Source organism: Thecamonas trahens (genome assembly GCF_000142905.1).
Source record: "Thecamonas trahens ATCC 50062 unplaced genomic scaffold supercont1.14, whole genome shotgun sequence".
NCBI lineage: Eukaryota > Apusomonadida > Apusomonadidae > Thecamonas > Thecamonas trahens.
In genome coordinates, this window is record NW_013657666.1 from 521542 (window position 1) to 534836 (window position 13295).

General features: G+C 65.3%; 2 protein-coding genes across 2 annotated transcripts; one reads left to right on the top strand and one right to left on the bottom strand.

Annotated features, from left to right (window-relative positions):
* Positions 1-33: 33 nt before the first annotated feature.
* Positions 34-9376, top strand: AMSG_03859 (vacuolar protein sorting-associated protein; the record flags this gene model as incomplete). The annotated part of the gene is made up of 2 exons (XM_013904308.1): positions 34-2223; positions 2427-9376. 2 exons carry the CDS (start codon positions 34-36, stop codon positions 9351-9353), a joined length of 9117 nt encoding a protein of 3038 aa, XP_013759762.1. The 3' UTR covers positions 9354-9376.
* Positions 9377-9402: 26 nt separating this feature from the next.
* AMSG_03860 (uncharacterized protein) lies at positions 9403-13049 on the bottom strand (the record flags this gene model as incomplete). Its single annotated transcript, XM_013904309.1, has 2 exons — positions 9602-13049; positions 9403-9554 (listed from the first exon to the last, which is right to left on the bottom strand). The coding sequence occupies exons 1-2, from the start codon at positions 12828-12830 to the stop codon at positions 9403-9405; spliced, it is 3381 nt and encodes a 1126-aa protein (XP_013759763.1). The 5' UTR covers positions 12831-13049.
* Between the last annotated feature and the right edge of the window lie 246 nt (positions 13050-13295).

The window sequence follows — 13295 nt, forward strand, 5'->3', positions numbered from 1 at the left end:
CCCCCCCCTCCCACACACAGTCCAGCTATTGACATGCTGGGTTCACTAGCGTCCTCGCTCTTCACCCGAGCACTTGGGGAGTACTTTGAATCCCACTCACTGGCATCTGTTGGCCTCCGCGACTCTTCTGTCCACTTTACCGATGTGGTCCTCGCACCTGCTGTCATTGACTCGCTCGGCCTGCCTTTGGCGCTCTTTCACGGCACAGCCAAATCGCTCACCTTTACCGCTCCGCTAAAGAAGCTCAACTCGTCGCCGGCTTCGCTTGTCATGTCAGACATTGCTATTGTTCTCGTTCCGCCGGGTTGGGATCTTGCTCGCGCCCATGCCGCAAAGATCAGAGCTTTAGAGTCGCTAGAGGCTCGCAAGGCTGCCATCGCCTCGCGCCCGGATTCGCCTTCATCAGACTCGCCCGCAGCCGCCGCGTCGCCAACTGCCGCCGCCTCCTCATCGGCGCCCGAGACCGAGTCCAAGTCGTCACGCCTCCTCGCCTCTGTTGTCTCGAACATGTCGCTCGAGCTGAACAATGTCCACGTCCGCATCGAGCTTGATTCCGCTTCCGCAGCCGCCGCACCCGTCGCACTCGGCTTTACCTGTGAGCGCCTCACTGTCGACACCACCGACGCCGACTTTCAGACCGCCTTTGTCAAGGCCGTCCTTCCCTTTGTCTACCGCTCTGCGGCTCTTGCCGGCTTCTCCATCTACGCCGGCGTCGTCGCCCCGGCGTCCCTCGTCTCCCGCCATCCCGTTCCTCACTTTGCCAAGCACATGGCTGCCGCCGCTGAGGCCGCGCCACGTGATGTTCTCCTCCTCCCTACGTCAGCATCTGCCCGGCTCCAGCAGCCGCGCTCACCAACCGACCTTCTCACCCTCGCCCTCGACCTCGATGCCCTCTCTGCTTCGGTCTCGCCACACGCCCTCGCGGCGCTCTCCCGCTTGCGCGACGCGCTCCTTGCCCCGCGGGCCCCAGCGCCACACCTCGCCCACCGCCCGCGCGTCCCCGTCCTCGCAGACCCGCTTGCCTGGTTTCGCTACGCCGCCACCGCCGTCCTCGCTCAGGTCCACGACCGCGCCTCACGTCGCACCCCGCGCTACCTCGCCGCCCGCCGCAAGGCGCGTCTCGCTTACATGAATCTTTGGCAGGAGATCCTCACCTCCAAGGATGGCAAGCTCAAGCGCAAGGCCGACGCCGCAGCTCTCGACACCCTAGAGCACGAGCTCTCCTTTGACGACATCCGCCTCTTCCGCATCATGGCTGAAATATCCCTGGCAAAGTCCAATGCCCTCGCCCTTCGCTTCCCCAACGCGCCCGCTGCCCTCCGTCTCGCAGGCAAGCGCTCCCGCAAGACCTCAGTTGCCTCCCGCATGATGCGCGTCTTCCGCAAGCCACCGCCTGCCCCGGCTGTCGCCCCGCCGCCTGCTTCCGGAAAGGCGACCATCTCGCAGCAGCCCAAGTCGCTCGGCTCGCTCGACGACTGGCTCACAGAAGACCAGTGGGCCGAGTTGTATGCTGCCCTCGCCTGTGACGCTGCGTCTGACCTGACCGAGTCTTCACCGGCATCCACCCCGCGTACATCTGCCACAGCCACGCCCGACGACGCCGCCCTATCCACCCGTCTCTCGCTCTCGGTCGGCCTCCTTCGCGTCGCCGTTATCGACGCCGCCGGTTCTCGCCTTGCCACCCTCGCCTCGGGCGCCCTCTCTACCTCGTACACCTCCACCCTTGGTGGCTCGTTTCACGTAGATGCCGCCCTCTCGCGCCTCAAAGCCTTTGACCACACCCAAACCGACGGCAAGCGCAAGCTCGTTCTTGGCCCGCGATTTGCCTCTCGCGGCGCAGCTGCAGATACCCCAGACTTTGCTCTCACCTACGCCGGGCATGCGTCCGACAGCGGGACCGCCTCCGGAGACGTCGCCACCTCGATCGCCATCCGTGCAGCCCCGCTCCTCGCCCATGCCTCGCTCCCGCTCGCCCACGCCGTCACTCACGCCTTTGCGCATCCGGCAGACACTCGCGCCGCAGACTCGTGGGAGCATCTTTACGCCCGCTACGGTGACTCGTGGCACCTCTTTGCGCGCGAGATCACGGCGCAGCTCAACCAAGCGCTTGCCCCGGCCTCCTCTCCGCGCGACCTCAGCCTCGACGTCGGCGACTCGCGCCTCGTCTTTGATCTGCCCGGCTCCGGCGAGGCGCTCGTCCTCGATTTTGGCTCGGTCACCTGCGTCCGCCCATCAACGACATCGGTTTTGCCACCGCCCCCTCCCTGCCTTCCCGCCTCTTGCGCACCGGCAGATGGAGAGCCGCCCTCAGGCGCCGCAGTCGAGTCCATGGTCGCTGCATCTGCCTCGGCCTACGACCACTTTGCGCTCGCCCTCTCCGGCGCCACCATCTGGATGTCGACCGGCTCGCTCGCGTCGGGGGCGAGACAGCTCCGCCGCCGGACGCGCACATCCTCCTGCCGGCCCTCACGCTCCCATTCACGCTCCACTGGGCTCGCGCCAAGCCGGACCCGTCTCTCCCAAGCCTCTTCCTGGCCGGCCACTTTACATCGCCCATCACGCTCCACATCTCCGACGCCTCGCTCGGCCAGCTCATCCGGCTCGGCACCGCATGGGCAGACGTGGGCTCGGCAGCGCCGCCGCCACCGCCAACTGCGCCGCCGTCGCCGGCCGCGCTCGCCCAAGCTTCGTCTGAAGCCGAGCTCTTGCCGACCGCTGTCCGCTCACTCTCGTCCGATACTCTTGCACTCCTTGTTCCGTCCACTCTGCTGGCTGCCCGCGTCACCTTCGCATCACTTGCTGTCGAGCTTCACTCTGCCCGCGAGGATGCGCCGCCGCTACTTGTCCTCACCGCCAACGGCATCGATCTTCAGCGGACCGGCCGCATGTTCGACACCAGGACTTCGGCGAGTCTCACCAGCGGCGTCGCGCTCCACTTTGCCGATCGTCGCAAGCCCGTCATCCATATTTCATCTCTGGCCTACTCTGCCCTCGCCGTCTCGCCGCTCTCGCCCCTGCACGCCTCGCCACGCTCCGGCCCGCTTTTCACCAAATCTGTCCACGTCGGTGACATTGCTCTCGACCTGCTACCGCCGGCTGTCGATGCCGTCCTCCTATGGCTATCGCACGTCGTCGCTGGCTCTGGTCCGCCAGGAAGCTCGGGTCCGCCCCTTGCCCAGGGCTCGCTGTCTGCCACCGCCTCGTCCTCGCTAGCCCAGGTTCACGGCAGGTACTCACTCGCCCTCTACGGCGCCGCAATCACCGTCGTCACCGCAGCAGCAGACGATAGGCCACTGGCGACTGCTTCTGTGCCGGCCTGGCGCATCACCAGCATGACTACCCGTGACTTGTCCGAGCTCCTTGTCGAGCTTGACGACCTGGCTCTTACCGACGCCACTACCCCACACGCCCGCTACGCCACCATTCTTGCCGCGCCGGAGCAAGACTCCAAGCTCGTATCTATATCGGTGCACGAGTCGACCACCGCTGCCGTCGTGGACGTCGCCATTGCCCCACTCGAGCTGATTGTGCTCGGCTCCTCGCTAGCGATGCTGGGCAAGGTTGCCGAGTATGCCGCCACTGCCGGCGCTGAACTTGCCCTCTGTGCCGACGGCTTTGGACGCGGCCGTCTTGACCGTCTCACCCCATCTGCCCTCGAGGAGTGGTCCGCCCGTCTGCAGGCTCTCGACCTCAGCTACGCCCTCTCGACCGGCGCCGCAAGGATCGTCGTCCCAGCTGCTGCCGCCGGCCCGCACGTCTTTATCGCTTCCGCCACCCGTATCAAAGCAAGATCTGGCGCGGTAGGCGCTCCTGGCTTTCAACTCACTGTTGCCGACGCCAGCATCAGTACGGGCCGCCACGGCGCGCTCTCTGGCCTTGCTGACAGGCTCATCGTCCTACCGGTCGACATTGTGGTCTTGCAGCAGGAGAAGCTCAAGCTGTGGGAGCTGGCCTGGGCCCACTCTGTCACTGCCCAGCTTGGCCCCGACGACATCGAACTCCTCACAACTCTTCTCACCGCCGAGAGCGGCAACATGCGCGACATCGGGCCGTTGCTCGACCTCGCCTCGCCGACCGCACACCCGCCGGCACCTGCACTGGAAGCTACTCCTTCTTACCGGGATGGCCCTGTGAGCTTGGCCTTTGAGCTCGCATTGCGGCTTCCAGGCGCATCGCTGCACCTTGCTGACGCTGCCGGTATCGAGCTTTTCCGCGTCAAAGCTGGCGAGCTGTCCCTAGATCTCTCCCGATACTCGGACGGTCTCGTTTCTGCGAACGCTGCTCTAGCCGCAGCCTCGCTCGGCGACACCACCACTCCGTCGCATCGCTTGCATCCGGCACACGCCCAGGCTGCCGGTGTGTGTGCTGTCAGAGTGCAACTCACCACAGGCGGGCCTGACCTCGCGCTCAGCGTAGTGCTCAGCCTCGATGGGCTCACGGTGTACCCACTCCACCCCGTCTGGGAGCAGGTGGCGACGCTGGTGCCGACTAGCACGTCGTCGTCGCCGGCTGACTGCCCTGGCTCACCATCGCGCGCCTCACTTCTCGAGGCCATTGAGGCCCGCGCCGCGCGGATGAGCATCAGTGCCACACTCTGTGATCTACAGCTGCTCTTTCTCGGCCAGCCGGCGTCGCATGTCTCTGACACCGTTGCAGTCCTCCTCGACGTACTCGACACTAGCTACGCGCACAACGCGCGGCGGGCACAGACAAGTGCGTTTGCTTCGTTCAAGCACTGTCAAGTTGTTCGGTGTGTAGCTGCGGCTGCCAAGCGAAGCACCATCCTTGCGCCCGCCACGCTCGAGTTGCACCTGGCATCGGCAGGCACAGAGCCGCTTGACCTCGACGTCGACATCTCTGCGCTGAGCATCGACATCTCTGCGCGAGACCTTGTCCTCGTTCGCGCTATTCTGGAACAATTGCCACCGTCAGATGATGTAGGCGCCATTGCTGTCGAGGAGACACCGGCTCTGACAGGACCAGCGCGGCTCCAGGCGCAGCTGCGGCGGTCGCTGCATTTGCTGAGCCGACTCGCCCGCGGGCGCGCGGGAAGCGAGCAGCTGTCGGTGACTGCCAAGGCGATACAGGTCCTTGTGGTCGATGATCGAGGGGAATGTCTTGCGACGCCAGTCGGTCGAAGCGGGCTCTCCGCCGTCGAGCTGCAGCTGGCTGGCTGGAGCGATGATGCGACTGCAAACGGTGTCGTCACTTTTGAGCTCAGCGCCGATGTGTACAACACCGAGACGGTGGCGTGGGAGCCACTCGTCGAACCCTGGACTGCGTTTGCCAAGCTCGTGACGGGATGCGTCGTCGAGGCCGGCTCGACCCGGTGCCTCAACATCAACGCCACCCCACGCGCTGTCGGTGTACTCCTGTCCGGAGTGGCACTGATCGAGGCCCGGTCAGCGGGCGGCCGCAAGGTGGGATGGGCGGCAGCAGCGGCGGCCGCTGCCGCGGCCGATGTCGACTCGCCGTCGCTCAATGCCATGCCATATCGGTTGGTTAACGAGACTGGCGAGCCGCTCACGCTCTCGTACGCCATCGATGCCGAGGAGTCGCTACCGGTGGAGACGACTTCAGTTCGCCGCGGCGATGTGGTCGGCTTTGCGCTGGAGACACCCGGCCGGGCCGCGCGGCGCGACGGCGACGCGCACCACGACGTCCACATTCAAATCCGCGGCTACCAGCCGGGTATCCATGTCGACGTCGACGCAGTCGGCGCGGCAGCCTACGCTGTGGTGTGCACCGAGACCGGCGCTGCACGACAGGTTGTTGTCGCAGTTGCCATGGCTCATCGGTGCAAGGTTCTCCGCATCGGCTCGGGCCTCGCGGTTGCCAATAACTGCACCGAGCCGCTAGCGATTCGCGAGGCTGGCACTGAGGGTGACGGGTGGCAGTTGCCGGCTGGTGACCGCATCCCAATCCCACTCGCTGCGGCACAGTCGGCGTTTGAGGTGGCACTCCCGCATTGCGCGTGGTCGACCTCGGTCATCGATGCGCGGTCGGCAAGCTCGCCCAGGACTGTGGTCTGCCACAAGGCAAGCGGCAAAGGGCACGCTGTGTTGACCGCCACCGCCAAGACTGAGCATCTGGACTCGCTCGGCGCGTACCTCCTTGTCCTCCGCCCGCCACTCACCCTTATCAACGCGCTTCCGGTTCCGATGAACATTCGTGTGAGCAAAGGCAAGCGCGTGGTGTTTGAGAGCGGCATGCGGTGTGGCGAGAGCCTCCCGATCCATATCGACTATGCGGGACCAGAGAGCGTCAATCTCTCGGTCTGCCCCAAGCTGTTTGGCTGGTCGGCAGCAACTCCGCTGACGACGTCGCGGATTGTGGTCCGCGACCTGGCAGGCGCCGAGCTGCGGCTTGGCCTCCACTGCGAAGGCGAACAGGCGTTCACACTTTACGCTCCGTACTGGATGGTCAACGCCACGCGGGAGCCGCTGGTGTTCCGGCAGGCAGAGACCGTGCTGGCGCGCGACGCCAAGTCGGCCGGCCAGCACGCGCCGCGTTCGGCGATGAGCGCGCCATCACCGGTCATGTTCTCGCTCGTCCACATGGCGATGGGGAGGACAGCCCAGGTAGGCATGGCTGTGAGCGCGCGGCGGCGCGAGATGGCATGGTCAAAGCCGTTTGGCATCGACAGCGTCGGGACAACCGGGTCGGTCACAGTTGTGGCCGGCGCGCTCGCACTTGAGCTCGGGCTGGACATCAAGCTAGGACCAGGCGTGTTTCAACTCACAAAGGTGGTGACTGTCAGCTACCGAGTCGTGGTCCGCAACACACTCGAGGTCCCGATCCGGCTCCGACTCTCGACCGACCAGACAAGCAAGTCGGGAAAGGACGCCCGGATGAAACTTGAGCCCGGCGAGGCGCGGCACGTGGTGTGGCCGATCGGCAGCGCCAGCTCGCGTCGGATGGCGATGCGGCCGCGAGGTACTGGCCATGGCTGGTCGACCGAGTTTGCGGTTGACTCCATCGGTGAGTTTGCGCTCAAGTGCACCGGCGACGGTGTGTCCATGTTCCTCTCGTGGATCCATGTGGCGCTCTCAGCGGCGACGCTGATTGTGACGATGGCGCCCGCGGCCGGCGCACCGCCGTTTGTGGTGAGCAACGAGACACCGTTTGCAGTCTCGCTCCGCCAACTTCCAGACGGCGTGCCGGAGGTCTTTGAGCCGTGGTGCATGGCCGCGCCATACGCGTGGGATGCGCCCCAAGGCGCGCTTCTCGCCGAGCTCGCGGTCGACGATCCGACTGCTACCGGCGCGGTCCGACTTGCACTCGCTGAAATCGGAAGCCACCACTCACATCTAGTGCTGGAGCCATCGGGCGCAGTTGTGAAGGTCAAGGTGGCGACGTCCGGGCGGACACTGCTGGTCGAGCTCTCTCCCGCCGACGATGGCGATGAGGAGAGCGAGGGCGATGATGTCGGCGAAGACGGAGCCGAAGCCAAAGTCGGCGCCGATCGAGCGGTGTTTATCTCATTGGCGAGGCTTGCCCTCTCTCTTGTCTGTCGCCAAGGCGTGGACTCGACGGGCTCGGTGCGCGAGGTGGCACTTTTGACCGCCGAGGGTGTGTTTGCCGAAGTCAGCGTCGACGGCAGCGACCGCACGCTGTACGAACTGGCACTGCGAGAGGTCCAGATTGACAACCAGCTGCTAGACGCACAGTATCCTGTGATGTTGGCATTTGATCGGGCGCCGAACGACGACGGCGGGCGTGGAGCGTGGAAGACCAAGCCGGCAGTCCACGTCACAGCGGTGGAGCGGAGCTCGCCAGACGAAGCCGTTGTGGTCTTTGAGCATTTGGAGGTGCTTGTGCAAGCGATGCGACTCGAGCTCGACGAGGCCGCGCTGTTTGCCATCCTCGACTACATGTTCCAGTGCGCGGAGGCTTTGCCAGACGCTGCGAGTGGAGCAATGCAAGAGCGCGACGACGGCGCTGGCGCGTCGCACACCGAGGCGCTGTGCGCGCTGGAGGGTCTGTCCACCAGCGAGTTTGTAGATGCCGCCGGCCACTCGAGTGTGGTGGGGGCACTTGCGCGCGAGATTGTGCCACGGTCGCAGGTGGCGCGCAAGGGCTGTGGCAGGCAGAGCCATGACGTGCTCGCCGGGACAATGGTGTACTTTAAGGTCCTGTTCCTCTCGCCGATCTCAGTGATGCTGACCTACACCGGCAGCGGCAGCGGAGCCGGGGCACAGTACGGACAGAGCTCACAGATCTCGCGGGCGCTGGTCTCACTCGGCGTAACGATGGTCGAGGTGGAGCAAGTGGCGATTGCGCTCAACGCACTGGTTCTGGAACATGTATTCACCTCACAAGACCTCGCCGGTTGTGTGGGCCAGCACTACAGCTCGCAGTTGTACTACCAGCTGTACAAGGTCGTGGGCTCGTTTGCGGTCCTTGGCGATCCGGCTACGCTGCTCGGCGGGCTTGGCTCGGGGGTGCGCGACTTTTTCTTTGAGCCTGCGCGCGGACTCATCCGATCGCCGGCCGAGTTTGCCCGGGGTCTGGGCGCCGGCTCTGCGTCGCTTGTCAAGAACGTTGTGTATGGCGTGTTCAACACAACGTCCAAGGTGACTGGAGCGGTCGGCTCCGGCCTCGGCATGCTCTCGCTCGACGACGAGTGGCGGCGGAATCGCGAGCGATCACAGCGGGCGCGGCCGGCGCACGTGGTGGCCGGCCTGACGTCGGGCGTTCGCGACATGTCGCGCGGCGTGGCGTCGGGCATTGCCGGTCTGGTGGTCCACCCGGTGCAGGGTGCACGGAGCGGTGGCGCACTCGGCCTGCTTCGTGGGCTGGGCAAGGGCGTGGTCGGCGCAGCGGTCAAGCCGGTGACCGGCGTGCTTGACCTTGCAGCGCAGACCTCTCGAGGGATCAAGAACACAACGCGGCTGCTTGAGCGGTCTGTGACGCGCAAGCGGCGACCGCGGCTGGTAGGCATCGACAATGTGGTTCATCGGTACAATGTCGAGGGTGCACGAGTGCAGCTCCTGCTCCATCAACTTGCTCCTGGTGATCGGTATGCGTTCCACGTCCTCATTCGAATTGCCAGCACAAGCAGCGCCGGCGACGGCGAGACGGTTGCCGACGATGCATACTACTGGCTCCTCGCTTCGGAGCACTGGGTCTTTCTCCTCCATCTCCGACGGAACAGGCGACGTAAGCTGCAGAGCAAGGTGGTGTGGCGGATGGCGGTGGCTAAGCTTGGATCGGTCGACGTTGACGATGACGGCGTCTCGTTGGTGGCGCGGTCGGGCAAGGTCCAGCGCGTGGCGTTGCCCGACGAAGCGCAGCGGGCGTCGGTGGTGTCGCGGCTGGTGCGTCTGGTGCCTGTGCGCGGTCTGGCGTAGCAATGAAACACAGCTCAACCGGGGGTACTACGTATACTACAACACAAGTTTACATGCGCGAGAGGTCATCACAGGTCTGTAGCAGGCGATCGAGCTCTTCAAAGACCGACTGGCGCTGGCCATCGAGAACGGAGAGCTCAGCGTTGCGGGCGTCTAGCTCCTCAAGGACCATCGAGTTCTGGGCAGCCAGAGCCTGTGACTCTGCGAGGATCTGTGAGCGCGAATGGCCGGCGAGCTCGACGGAAGACCGGGCCTCGCGGAGTCAGAGAGGATGGCGTCGTTGTCGGCCGAGGTCTGGGTGAGAGCGGAGCGCGAGGAGGCGGCGGCTAGGGTGAGGTCGGCGACGACGGTCTTGGACTCTGCGAGCTGCTTGGAGAGGCGGTCGACAGCGTCGTTCGCCTGGGTCAGGTTGTATGACGCCGACTCGGCAGCAATGGAGAGCGAAGAGAGAAGGCGCTGGATGCCGCCTGTGCGGAGCGCGAGCTCGGCCTGTGCCGGCACTGGGTCAGGCAGAACGGCGTCTGGAGCGAGGAGGGCGAGGACGCGTGGGAGCGCGGCCTCGGTTGCCTCGACGGCGAGGAGAGCGGCACCTGCCTGAGCCTCAGCGGCTCGGGTGCGCTCCTGGGCATCGTGGAGCGAGGAGACGAGGCCCATCTTTTCGGACGAGAGCGTGTCTGCCCAGCGGGTGAGGCGCTCGACCTCGGCCTCGAGCTCGGGAACACGAGCGGCGGTTGCTTGTGTGTCTGCGAGCATCTCCTGCAGCGAGGCGATGCGATCGTTGGCAGCGTCAAGGAGCGAGGAGTGTGCCGAGGCCGAGGCCGAGGTCGAGGCCGCAGTTCTCGGCGAGGGCGAGGGCGGGCGGGCGACGCGGCGCTCGAGTGACTCGACGCGGGCCTTCCAGGCGTCAGCAGCCGGCGAGTCGGGCGGGTGCGAAGGGGCGGCCCGGAGCGCGTTGCGGAGAGCGGTGCAGTCGGCCTGGAGCGCGGCAAGCTCCGCGTCCTTTGCGGCGGCGGCATCGTCTGCAGAGGCAAGACGGGCGCGGAGGAGGGCATGCTTCTTGGTGAGAGCGGCGAGCTCGGCGTGGACGTCATCGAGAGCAGTGGCAGGGACAGAGGGCCGCGCCGCCGAGCTGGCACGGAGAGCGGCGAGCTCAGCCTCGGCCGAGGTAGCGCGCATGATGGCCGACTCTAGCTGTGTGCGGAGCGGCGAGAGGTCGGCGACCTGTGACGAGAGCGAGGATTGCCCGGCTTCGGCGACCGAGAGCGCGGCTTCTGCGCGGGCAAGCGCGGCGTGTGCCGAGGCTGCATCGGCGGCCTTTGCGGCAGCGTCGGCCTTTGCGGCATCGAGCTCTGCGCGTAGCGAGGCAGCATCGTCCTTTGCGGCGCGGAGGGCGGCGGTGGCGAGGGCAACCTCATTTTTCTCGGCAGCCAGCGCCGACTGCTCTGCGCGAAGATCGGCTGAAAGCTGAGCATTGAGGGCACCGAGCTTGGTCTTGTCGTCCTCCACGGAGGCAAGGGAGTGCTTGGCAGCGGCAAGGTCGGCACGGATGGTGGCGAGGTCCCGCTCGTGGGCGGCGGTGGCGGCAACGGCGGCGGCGGCGGCGGCCTCTAGCTGGGCGTTGGCGTCGAGTGCGTCCTCGAGGGCAGCAGCGGCCGACTTGCGCTCAGCAAGGAGGTGCGCGACTCGTGAAGAGGCGGCGGCCTGGGCCGTGTGGGCGGTGGCGAGCTGCGACTTGAGGGTGTGGACGGCGTCATCCATGGGTGAAGCGAGCTGGAGGCACTGCGACTCGAGCGTGGTGAGGGCGGCGAGGGCGGCGGCGAGCTGGTCGTTGGAGGCTTCCAGCTGGTCGCGGAGGTCATCGTTGGCGGCGGATGCGGCGGCGGCGCGGACTGCGGCCGCATCTGCGGCGCCCTGTAGCGCGGTGGTGCGGTCCTTGAACTCGGCGGTGGCGTCGTCGAGCACCGAGGTGAGCTGGGCGGAGAGGTCTGCGATCTTTGCGTCTGCGGCGGCGACGGCGTCTGCGGCAGCGGCATCGCGGGCGGCGGCGGTCTCTTGGGCTTCGGCGAGCTGGAGCTTGGTGGCGGAGAGCTCGTTCTTGATGGACGAGTAGAGGAGCTCAAGCGAGTGGTTGGCCTTCTCCAGCTCAAGGATGGCAAGCTCACGCTTTGCGGCGTCCGAGTCGAGGGCAGCGATGCGAGCGTCCGCGACGGCAAGCGCTTCGTTTGCGGCGGCAAGATCCTTGGCGCGGGAGTCGAGCGCGGCTTGGAGCGGACCGTACATGCGCTTCATCTCTGCAGCATCGGCCACAAGGACAGCGTCGCGGTCTGCGGCGGAGCGGGCGGCCGAGGCGACAGCATCGGCGTCACCGAGCTCGGCTTCAAGGTGGGCGAGTCGGGTCCTTGCGGCCTTGAGCTCTGCAACGAGCGAGTCGTTGGCAGCTCTGGACTCTTTGAGGGCTGCCGAGACCTTGCGTTTGCCACCGGCATACTTGCGGGCGATGGCGATGACCGAGGCGAGCTCTTCGCGGAGCGAGGCGAGCTCGGCCTGGCTGGACTCGAGCTGCGCGACAGCGTCGGCGTGGGCGGTGCCGAGCTGAGCGAGCTGCTGGGTGGTCTCTGCCAGCTCAGCCGAGAGGATAGAGGTTAGTTCGGTACCCGACGCAGTCTCCTCAGCGAGCTCAGCCTGGAGCTGGACCTGGGAAGCGTTGAGCTCGTCGAGCGCCTCCTCGGCGGCCCCGAGCTCGTGGCGGATGTAAGAGTTCCAGGATGCGGTAGCGGTCGAGAGCTTGAGAGCGAGCTCCGCCGACTCGGCGCGGGCCTGGGCAAGCTCGGCCTGCGAGTCTTTGAGCAGAGCGCGGAGCTCGGCAACGACGACATGGTCTGGTGTGGACGGTGCTTGCGCTTGCGCCTGCGGCGGTGGCGGCACAGTAGGCGAGTCTGCGGCGGCCGTGCCGGCGGCGGTTGCAGCGTTGACGCTGGCGGTGGCGTAAGCGAGCTTGACCCGCTCAGTCTCGAGGACCTGGCGCTCCTTGAAGAGATCAGCCTCCGTAGCGGCGAGCTTTGCCTGGAGCTCCTCGTTTGCGGACCACGCCCTTGCCAGCTGCTTGCGCAGGCGATGAAGAGTGGCCTCGTCAGCGACGACACCAGGCGCGGCAGACTCACGGAGCTTGGAGAGTCTCAAAGACGCCGCAGGGCCGACATCTTGCGCATCCTGAGGCAAAGCAGCAAGCTCATCCGAGCGGAGCGAAGCGGAGACACTCACTGCCACAGGAATGTCGATATGATGCTTGCGAAGGAGGCTCTCCAGCAAGTCGATCTTCTCATTGAGCGCATTGACGATGCCGACACCACCATCAAGACCACTGCTGTGGCCTGACATAACCGTCTCTGCATTTGGCGAAGCACTATTTCCAGCCGCGGTCGCTGCTGTAGCCTTTGCCGTTGTTGTTGTTGATGATGACGTTGTTGATGAGGACATGATCAAGTTGTTGTGATTCTCTTTGATCAGCTTCTCGTTCTCCAAAACCAACCGTTGATTCTCTGCCGAGAGCCTTGCATTCTCTTCCTCCAACTCTGCATTCTGAGCCTCCAACAGAGCCACTCTTCCCGCATAACCATCTCTGGCAGACAATGCCACACGAAGCTGTCGTTTGACAACCTCACAATCATGATTATGACAATCACCACCAATACCAGAGCCATTTCCAGAGCCATTTCCGGAGCCATTGCCAGAGCCAGAGCCAGGGCCATTGCCAGAGCCATTGCCAGAGCCAAAGCCATTGCCAGAGCCACCGGTGCTTGCTTTGCCAATGGCCATACGGGAAGATGAAGTCGACGCAAGTCGTTCCAGGACAGACGCCGACATGCCCTCTCCCCTTAGAGTACGTCTATATGTGTGTGTGTCTCTCTGTGTGTGTATGTGTATGTAGAGAGTTGGTGGTGG